This window comes from Acipenser ruthenus, chromosome 4 (genome assembly GCF_902713425.1).
Source record: "Acipenser ruthenus chromosome 4, fAciRut3.2 maternal haplotype, whole genome shotgun sequence".
Classification (NCBI taxonomy): domain Eukaryota; kingdom Metazoa; phylum Chordata; class Actinopteri; order Acipenseriformes; family Acipenseridae; genus Acipenser; species Acipenser ruthenus.
Window position 1 is genome coordinate 99,370,150 of NC_081192.1, and position 10,404 is coordinate 99,380,553.

General features: G+C 40.9%; 1 protein-coding gene across 1 annotated transcript; it reads right to left on the bottom strand.

Moving 5' to 3' along the window:
- Window positions 1–1,277: 1,277 nt before the first annotated feature.
- Window positions 1,278–10,041, bottom strand: LOC131737026 (patched domain-containing protein 3). Its single transcript, XM_059023450.1, has 4 exons — window positions 8,983–10,041; window positions 8,114–8,235; window positions 7,812–7,957; window positions 1,278–1,327 (listed from the first exon to the last, which is right to left on the bottom strand). Exons 1-4 carry the CDS (start codon window positions 9,679–9,681, stop codon window positions 1,278–1,280), a joined length of 1,017 nt encoding a protein of 338 aa, XP_058879433.1. The 5' UTR covers window positions 9,682–10,041.
- Window positions 10,042–10,404: the final 363 nt, after the last annotated feature.

Consider the following 10,404-nt stretch of genomic DNA (forward strand, 5'->3'; position numbering starts at 1 on the left):
GTTATGCTATATTCTGGTGACAAACATATTCTAGTTCCATTTGTACTAGTTTATTTTAGTAGTTATAATAATTATTACAGTAACTAATCACCTAATACAGTAGTTTCATGTAAAAAAAACAGTTCATGTACACCAGAAGTAAATACAAAAGAGCATAAAACATTCAAATCTGAACAAAAGAGCATGAAAACATTCAAATTTGAACAAAAGCTATTAAACGGGATGGGGTAAAAGCCTGAACGAGACGGAACGGCCCGGAACGGTACTTTAATTAATTCAATTGCTTTAAAAAAAAAGGTGAGGAGAATATTTTAGCAATAAGAACCGATTAGTAACACGCTGTCATTAACCCGTCCCGGCCCACAACCCTCGTTTTATCACCAAAAAGCTCCCGCAACACTGGGTTCCGAAGGTGCAAAGACGACGAAAATTATACACACAATACAACTAAGTGGGAACAACATAACACATTGAAAAAACCCACCGAACCGACCTTCAACTGCCCATTCCGTGCAATAAACAACTGTGTAGACAAAACCGGCCGGGTGCACCAGATACTCATGCCATGCGTATCGGGTGAAACTGCAAATAATAAATGGCAACCACAATTTTAGATTTGCCATAATGTTACGTGCATTTAAAAAAAAAAAAAAAAAAAAAACATAATCACAGTATTGACATTTGACAAACTATACTTCTGTACACATGTCAATTGTACCAATGTTGGTCTTTTTGAGAAGGCAACAGGAAACCCAGTATAAAAATAGCAAATGAAAGTATAGTAAGACAATAAGTTGTATTCACAATGCCAGCATCTCGCACTTCTGGAAGTTCTGTCAGTCTATAGTTTACATCAGAGAGATGTTGTACTATTTTGTATGGTCAATGCATTGGTAAGACATCGATCTGTATCCACAATCCTCACTGATATTTCAAACAAGATGCTGGCAAATGGGAGGCTCCCGAGTGGCGAATCCAGTAAAGACGCTGCGCACGGAGTGCAGGATGCGCCCTATAGCCTGGAAGTCGCCCGTTCGAGTCCAGGTTATTCCACTGCCGACTTTGGACGGGAGCTCCCAGGGGGGTGGTGCACAATTGGCTGAGCGCCGCCCGATGTCCTCGGCTCACCGCGCACCAGCGACCCCTGTAGACTGGCCGGGTGCCTGCGGGCTTGCCTGTAAACTGCGTTGTCCTCTGACACTGAAGCTTTGGGGTTTGCTGCATGGCGGGCCTGCAGAGTGAAAAAAAGTGGTCAGCAGACGGAAGACAGGGTGTGTTCATCTTCGCCGCTCCCGAGGCAAGGCAGGTGTGGTAGCAGTGAGCTGAGCTTAAAATACAATTGGATATGTCAAATTGGGAGAAAAAGCCGGGGCTCGTGATCCACTTCACAATGCACACATGGGTTCTATTGGCACGGTTCATTAATTTGGCAGATTGTAGAAGACTTCACAAAGGCTATCATGTCTTTGTGCATACCAGACCAGAAAACTAATTGGCACAGTCATGGAAGTGTTTTTGTGACTCCCAGGTGACCAGACTGTGTATGTCATGGCAACGTCTCAACAGGGTGCCCAACAAGGTCTGAAGCACAGACTTTATACTGGTTAGTTCTAGAATAGGCTTCTTCATACAGTAGTCCATCTAGAACACAGAATTTACGGTGTTCACTTTCAGCTTCCATATCTCCAACGATTTAAAGTGAGCTAGCATGGGCCCAATAATATCTTCCAAAACAACAAGACAGTTTATCATGGCATGGTTCCCTTGCTCATTGTGTTGGGTTCCTGGAAAGTGTCTTACAAAGGTTTACCATAGTAAAAGCATAACAAAGTGTAATAAAGCATAAGTGAAAGCATGGTAAAGCATAGGTAAACATTGTAAAGGCCAGCAAAGTATATTAATAAACATAGGATAAACTATGGTAAATGCATAGTATTCCCATGGGAAAATCATGGGAAAGCTGCAAAAACACGATGCATCAGTTAGTTCTGCTTCCCAGGTTTTATGGACAATGTTAAAATAAAACTCCTGAAGTCTTAAGCACCAACATACTTATCAGATCATGGACAAACATTCCTTTTTTGAAGTGGAGGATGGTTGCTCAGCCTCATGGAATGTCCTACTTACATATGCTATTACTTTGTCATTAGCTTTGCTGTCCTGTTGCATTAACACTGCCCTATTCTGGTGTCTGAAGCAACAGTGTGGACTCTGTAGGGCTTCTCAAAGTTACTACAGGTAGTGTAAGAACTGGTGATTTCCATTCCATTTCCAAAACTTCATGCTGATTTGAACTTGGCTCTCGCCAAGATAAGCACCAACTAAGACGTAGCTTTACAGTAAACTAATGTGATTCATCTGTGTCTCCATTCATTTGCGTTTCCTTCCATATGATGATGCAGATATCCTGCCTGGTGTTGATGGCTGGAGTGTAATGCTGGCTCCAGGGATCAGCTTATTTTGCCGCCCTAGTGCATCAGCACACATAACGGCTGCAATGCTGGCTCCGGGTATCAACCACAATGCGGTCTCCCCAGCGCATCAGCATGACAACTGTCTGGATTGAGCTAAGTAGGGTACATCTCTGGGGTCTTCAAGTGGGCACCTTCCATCCTTGGTGTTTCATCGACTAGCCCACGACACCTCAAGAGGGCTCGACGGTGATTCTGGCATCCCAGCATCACCCACCTCTGTCCCCCACTCAACTCAGCCCAGCTTACTTACCTGTAAGTTTGAGCTTGAGGTCCCCAACCAGAATCTTTCCTTCTCAACCACAGCCAGTTGCTGCTCTAGATAAGTTCTTCACTGTGCAATGCAACTCTTGGCCACTGAATCCGACGTCTCTGAGAAACTGGGTTGTAGAGTGTGCCACAAATCCTCGACAACCCACCTCCACTGAACACAAAGGACATGACGGATCCTCTCCTACCCAGAGGTTTAGGTTCTGTGGTAATGGGAAAACATCATATGTTGACCTCATGAGGAAACTGATCCTGCTCTGTTGCATTGTCTATAGGTCTTGCCAGCTGTTCTTGCGTTGTTCCACACTCCCATTTCATCCATTCTACCTGCTTGGCTTGGGAAAAGGCCTTTATGCACCTCATCCTCTACTCCTGCTTTTGTACCTCGTTGACTACCAGCTTCCTCCGTTGAGCTGGGGCTGCCTTGTAGGAGGAGCTGAACTGAGACAAAGACCCCCTCTTCCATGCTGAACTTGTCCCATGATATCACCGATTTGAAGGGCAGCCTTTGCATCTTCCACGGCTTTCTTTGCCGCCCACTTTCTTCCCGTTTTCAACACAGATGCTGCCTCCCTTAACCATTTGTCACATGACTCTATTAATGTCATTTCCAGTTGGACCTTGGCACAATTAAACTCCTCGGATAGAGCGGAGACTGGTAGCTGCAGTATTCCTTTATGATAAAGTCCCACTCTGCTGAGGCAGCGTGGAACTTCCAACCATTTCCTGATGTATGAACTGGTTAAAGCTTCCAGCTTCTCTACTGTTGTCAAAGAAACCTCGTACACAGTCAGTGACCACAGCAGCCTCAGCAGTAGACCAAACTGAAAGCACCAGACTTTTAGTTTGCCTGGTAAAGCTCTGCTGTCTATGCTCTTCAACCCTTCCACTGCTTGTACTCTAACTTCTCCCACACAAACTGTGTCCTTTAGATCCCCGTCGTACCATCTCCCAAGACTAATTTGCCCAATAACCGATTAGTGCAGGCTATTGTTGTAGTCATGGTTGTCATGTCATCCATGCATGCTCGAATTGGTGGTAGTTGCATCCCAGAAGCCAAGCGCTCTCCTCCCACTACCTATTTTGATGCCCTAATGATTACTTCCATTGCCATGGTAAAAGCCAGTGGGGAAATGGTGCATCCTGCCATTATTCCAACTTCTAGGCATTGTCATGTAGTGCTGAATTCTGAAGTTGAAAAACTGAATTACAAATCCCCAAAGTAGGCTTTCACTAAATTTGATATTGTCAACGGTACACTGAAAAAATCAAATGCTGTCCAAAGACGCTCATGTGGCACTGAACCATATACATTAGCCAAATCCAGGAATGTCACATGGTGCGCCTTCCTCTTCTTTTTAGCTGATTGAATTTGTTGTCAGATCACAGTGATGTGTTCTAAGCATCCTGGGAAACCTGGAATGCCTGCTTTTTGTACTGAAGTGTCAATGAATAAGTTTCAGCGCATAAGTGACACTGTCTTTAGCCTGCTGGAAGTCTGATGTATGTTGTTCATTCCATATGAAGGGTTCAGGAAGTCTACTATAACTATTATACCGCAATACTTGAATATAATCCAATAAAGTGTATGCTTAAAATATAAAACATGCCCAACTGTCCACTTTATTGTGATGATTTCCAGATCAGCGCATGCAATCACTGTGTGAACCTTAACTCTTATAAGAGTAACCTAACAGGCAATACGATTTTTGGATCACTTGAAAGCCATTTATATTATGCCCCAGGTATCTCTGAACAAAATGATGCCCTTCCTGTGGCTATCTTGACACTGAATAACAGAAAAAAAGAACCCAAAACAAGGCTGTCACACCAGAGGGCAGCACTGAGCACCCTCACCATGCAGGTTAGTGGATATACGGTAATTTCACAGTATACGATATTTTAAAAGGCTAGTTGTAATTATTAGACGGTTATCATGGATTTCGCGATTTCTGTGAAATTTACCAGTTGCCGTGTAATATGTAGTTCCCTGTGAAAATTTGTATTTCCGAAAGAATTGTGTAAATATACATATTTATCACTTAAAAATAAATACAGCAAACGTTGGCCTTATTGACTCTCTACCGGTTACGCAGTTTTCACTGCATTTAGGAACCTGGCAGCGAGTTTAATTTGCTTCCGGTAAATTATTTAGCATTTACTGTTTTTCTGGCAAGCATTAAAATGTATATGTTCATTTGTTGTACAATAACTAGAGAATTATACATTTTGAACATGACAGTGCTATTATGTCTTTTCATGAGATTGGCAAACCGCGAGGTCAACGAACCCCTGGGCCAATGAACTCAGAAGGGCACTCTTTGCGTGCACAAGAGTCTTAGCTAAAGAAAGACATCAGCCACGGGTTCAAACGCCACCCCACCGCCAGATGGTGGCCGTTACCCCAAAGGGGTTTTATAATGGGATTTCCCATAGACATTTTTCAGGGTGCTGTATCTTGGGTTCCGGGGGTCCCCCGAGACTTGAAAATCGGTACAGAGGTCCACCTCGGGGCCCCTGTCGATCCCTCCAAGCAATGTGTCCCCAGCTAGAAAGGACATCAGTTTAGACTTTTTTGCCAACCTGGAGCTCAAAAGCTATTGGAAATGCAACCTTGACATGCCATCATGCTGAAAATGTGTAAATTTGTTGAAAATGTAGCATTTGAAAACGGGTGGCTCCCTGTGAAAGAGGGCCCCCATGGAGATATGACCCAGAAAAAGGTCGTTTTTGGACATTTTTGACAGGGCGTATCTCGGGCTCTGTGGGGGTTAGGAACTTGATTTTTTTTTTGCGGTGGGGCCCCATGGGGCCCCACACAAGGAGTCACCATTTTCATAGTTCAGATGCCAGGATGGCTTGGCAAAGTGAATTTTTTCGTCATGACATGAGTTTTTGGGTGAACCACCACACCGTTTTAGGGGGTGGTTTGGGGTGCTCCCCTGAGTCTATATCACTTTGAATGGTGGTTCTACGTGCTCGGGTTTGAGAGATATGCCTGAAATGTGTTTTTCAACCCTGCCATAGACATGAGTGAGGCTGAACACTCTGAACGCCCTGAAAATATTTTTTGCAAAGAATTCCTACGAAACTGGGCATGTTACATTCAGGCTGGTCTAGAACCCTTTGAACTGTGGTCGTAGGTGCTCTGGTTCGAGAGATATGACTGAAAATGTGTTTTATAACACTGCCATAGACATGAATGGGGCTGAATACCCGAAAATATATTTTGCAAAGAATTGCTACGGTGGGTGTCTGCGTGCAGGGATTGCATGGTGGTGTGTGCATGTAGGGGTTGCATGGTGGTGTGCATGCAGGGGTTGCATATTGGTGTGTGCATGTAGGGGTTGCATGGTGGGTTGTGCGTGCAGGGGTTGCATGGTGGTGTGTTCGTGCAGGGGTCACATGGTGGGTGTATACATGTAGGGGTTGCATGGTGGTGTGTGTGTGCAGGGGTCTTATGGTGGTGTGTGTGTGCAGGGGTTGCATGGTGGGTGTATGCCTGCAGGGGTTGCACGGTGGTGTGTGCGTGCCGGAGTTGCATGGTGGTACACGTGTGTGGAGGGGAATTGGAGTTCAGGTTTTGCGCAAAAGAGGGGCGGGGAAAAGACTGGGAAGGGTAGGGTAAAAGAAAAATTACTACAATCATTTATTTTAACTTTCGACTCCCAGTCTCCTTTCCCTCACTTTATGATTTTATTTTGTGATTATTTAATTATTGTCAAAATAAACGGCCTTCATCTACTCAAAGCTGCAATCTCATTTCTGTCCAAAAAGAACCTGAAACACTACAATATATTGATGGACGTTACATAAGAAAACGAGATGTCCTTTTTTCGGAATACCATGTTCCTTCCCAAAAATGTGTTTTAATATTAGTCTTTAATAAAGGAAAACGACTGCTTGAATTAATTTTCATGTATCTATTTCAGTGCAATGTAGTTTCTTCATGTAATAAGAAATACTTTTTTTTAATATTTACATTTTATTTATGTTTTTTCATAAAAAAAAAAAAAAAAGATTTCTGGGGAGAGTAAAAAATACATTAACTTTGATTCATGTACTAAGGGTTACTCTCAAATGAATTCACGATCCAGTTTATGGTAAACTGTGCATGGATGACTTAGAAACTCGGCTGTCAGCTGAGTCCCCAAAACTGGGCTGAATTAGAAAATGCAAAGCGGCCCATTATTTGGGACGTTATCTAAAAACCAAGGCGGCCCAGAATTTGGGACGTTATTTAAAAACCAAAGCGGCCCAGAATTTGGGACATTATCTGAAAAGTAAAGCGGCCCAGAATTTGCGACGTAATGAAAACAGGGGCAGTCTATATGTAAAACTGTGATTACATTAGAGATAAACTAATGTATCCTCTAACAAAATGCAATAGCGTATACATTTTATATTAAAATATATCGCAAAAACGATTATAGATATATGCTATTTGAAAGAAAAAAGTACACCACCACAGAAAGCCAATTCTTACATTCGTGCATAACATGATAATTCATATAAAGTAATCACCCATAGTTTGTTTTATCAGTACAGAGTAATACCACATTATATTTTAATGGTAAGGTTGTGGAAAGCAGATCACTCTCTCTATCTGATCACAATGTTAAAAATGCCTGCACGCTTTTCCACTCGTGTGACGACATATTCATGTGACAGACATGGACCAATCAAAAAGCGAGACTGTTATGCGGTTCCATCCCAAAAACCGTGCCTGTGTCATACCTCCAAACCGCTGCAGCAGCAAAGGTCACTAGACAGCATTCAGAACTGGGCAGACACATGGCAAATGGCATAGGCACTGCACACAGGCAATACAAAAATGAGAATTATAAATACCATATGGGAGATACTGAAATTGAAGAAGGAATCTATGAAAAAGACCTAGGAATTTATGTTGACTCAGAAATGTCTTCATCTAGACCAGGGGTAGGCAACCTTCAAGAAGCTGCTTGATGAGATTCTGGGATCAATAAGCTACTAACAACCCTCTCGTTTGTACACTATCTACACACGACGTATTAACATTAAATCACAAACACTGTACCGGCTTCTTACCAAGGATCAGGAAGGGGGCGTTAGCCACAGTCATAGCGAACGGCATTCCACAGTACAGCAACATCCCGAAACCTGACAGCACCCCTAAACCTGCTGACAGGACTCCAAAGGTGGCCACCCAGACTTTATTTCTCACACAGTCAAACCTAAACGAAATATATACAGGATTTTATCATTTTAATATATATATATATATATATATATATATATATATATATATATATATATATATATATAAAATTAATACATTATTAAGGTAATTAACCTCTGTATACCAATGGTACTGTGTTAATATAACATACCTCATGCAGGATACAATTGAAAAGAAAATGGCAAGGAAATACGTGATGGAAAACAATGGGATCACTTTCCTAGGATTTTCTTCAAACTCCTGTTGCCTTGATACTGAAGTAAAATAAGATACCTGTAAACAGTAAATTTAGACAATAATAAGAATGTAAAATATGTGCAGGTCATTACTTAAACACCCCACCGCACATGTCTAATAAACAGAATGATTGTTAAACACAAATACAAACTAAAGAGAAAACATATGTAATTGTATTAGCCTTAACTGCGAAGAAAGGAAAAGGAGGAGATTATGAAGTTTATGAAGTTTCGCATAAAAATATACCTTTTGTAAGGGTCAGTGTTTTATATCCACCCATGTTTTACTGTATTTAGGTCTGACAGGATCCGCCTATTCTTCATATTTTGAGCTTGATTCCATTATTATGTATCCGCTGAAACATTAGGATCCATTGCAATAATGCATGACGCTTTTTAGCAGCAAATATAAATGAGTCCTGCTTTTTAGCAACACATAAACGAGTCATACTTTTTAGCTATGCGTTTGTGATACTTGTGTACATGATCTCATGAATTGCACATGGTCTGGTTATTTCAGAAGAAAAATATCTTTCAAACTCATTAAAAATGATTATAATAAGCTTTAAAACATATTATAATTATTATAACCAATATTGGTACATGAAACAATGCGTCGTTTGCTTGTTCATTTCTTCCAACGTTCCAGATTGGAAAGCACAAAGCATAATGTTTACATAGGTAATATTTTAAAAGCAGGCTTAACTAGTTGCACCTTGTCATTAAACTCAAAACAGAAAAATCGTACTAGCTAAAAATTCTACACAACGCCTGAAAAACTTACCTTAATAGTATCGGAAGACTCTGTTTTAGAAAGTACTTCTAGAAATGTTTCCAGCCAGCTTTTTGCAGTTTTCCCGTCTCTTAAATAGTAAACTAGTCTAATTGCTTGTGCTCCATAAATTAGGTTTTGATCACTTGTATTGACCCCGCCAACAGTCGTCCCAAGAAATATCTCAGTTTTGTACACGGGGTAGGTAAGATTAATATCTGCTATTTTGCTGGCATTGTAATATATTAGTTCTAATATCGCATTTGGAGCACATGTGTCGTTTGTTTTAGCACAAAGATCTAAATATGTATTATTGTCTGAAGTCATGTGTCTAACAATGTTGTCTAGTTCAATTATTTCTTTAAATGCAGTTTCTGTTAAAATATTTTTTTTGGAAACGGCAATAAGGGACGCGTAGGTCCCCTCTGTGTAGAGCCGCTGGCTGGAAAAGTCCGAATCATTCTGAGGGAAGTATTTCTGTACAACGTCTCGCTCTCCCTTTGCAGCGCCATCCAAGGGAGTAAACTGGTCTTCGATGTCGTTTGCTTCATACTCCTTCAGAAAATAAAAGCCTGCCCCCAGACCACCGGAGACCAGCAAAGGGATCACTAGAAACCACCAGGGATGTGATCCTACAAAATGCCCTAATTTATAAAAAGCTGCGCAGATTGGCTTTTCTATGCAGTCTGTACGGCACCCACATCTAGCCATCCCAATAGAATTCAAACAGACCACGGGATTTGTTGTGGTATTTAAAACAATATTATTAGAACAGTTTTGAAAATATGCCGTTTTAAAATGATGTTGCTTTCTAAATAAACAGAATGAATTAAACTTCGCTGACTAAGTCCAGATAAGTGTAGCTGCATTCAGCCTTCAACAGACATACTTTCTCGTTGTATTCTCCTGAAGACAACAGTGGTCAGTGATCACGCAAGTTGGTTTGCATAAGGGGGCGTAAACCACTGAAACAGTTGGCTATTAACAACTTTGCGGTGTTTAATTTATCGCCAGTATGAGTTGTACTGTCTGTTAAAACATGTGCAAAAAAATGAATTCTCTATTAAAGTGGAACTGTCTGTAGTATTGCAGATTTAGTTATGCTATATTCTGGTGACAAACATATTCTAGTTCCATTTGTACTAGTTTATTTTAGTAGTTATAATAATTATTACAGTAACTAATCACCTAATACAGTAGTTTCATGTAAAAAAAACAGTTCATGTACACCAGAAGTAAATACAAAAGAGCATAAAACATTCAAATCTGAACAAAAGAGCATGAAAACATTCAAATTTGAACAAAAGCTATTAAACGGGATGGGGTAAAAGCCTGAACGAGACGGAACGGCCCGGAACGGTACTTTAATTAATTCAATTGCTTTAAAAAAAAAGGTGAGGAGAATATTTTAGCAATAAGAACCGATTAGTAACA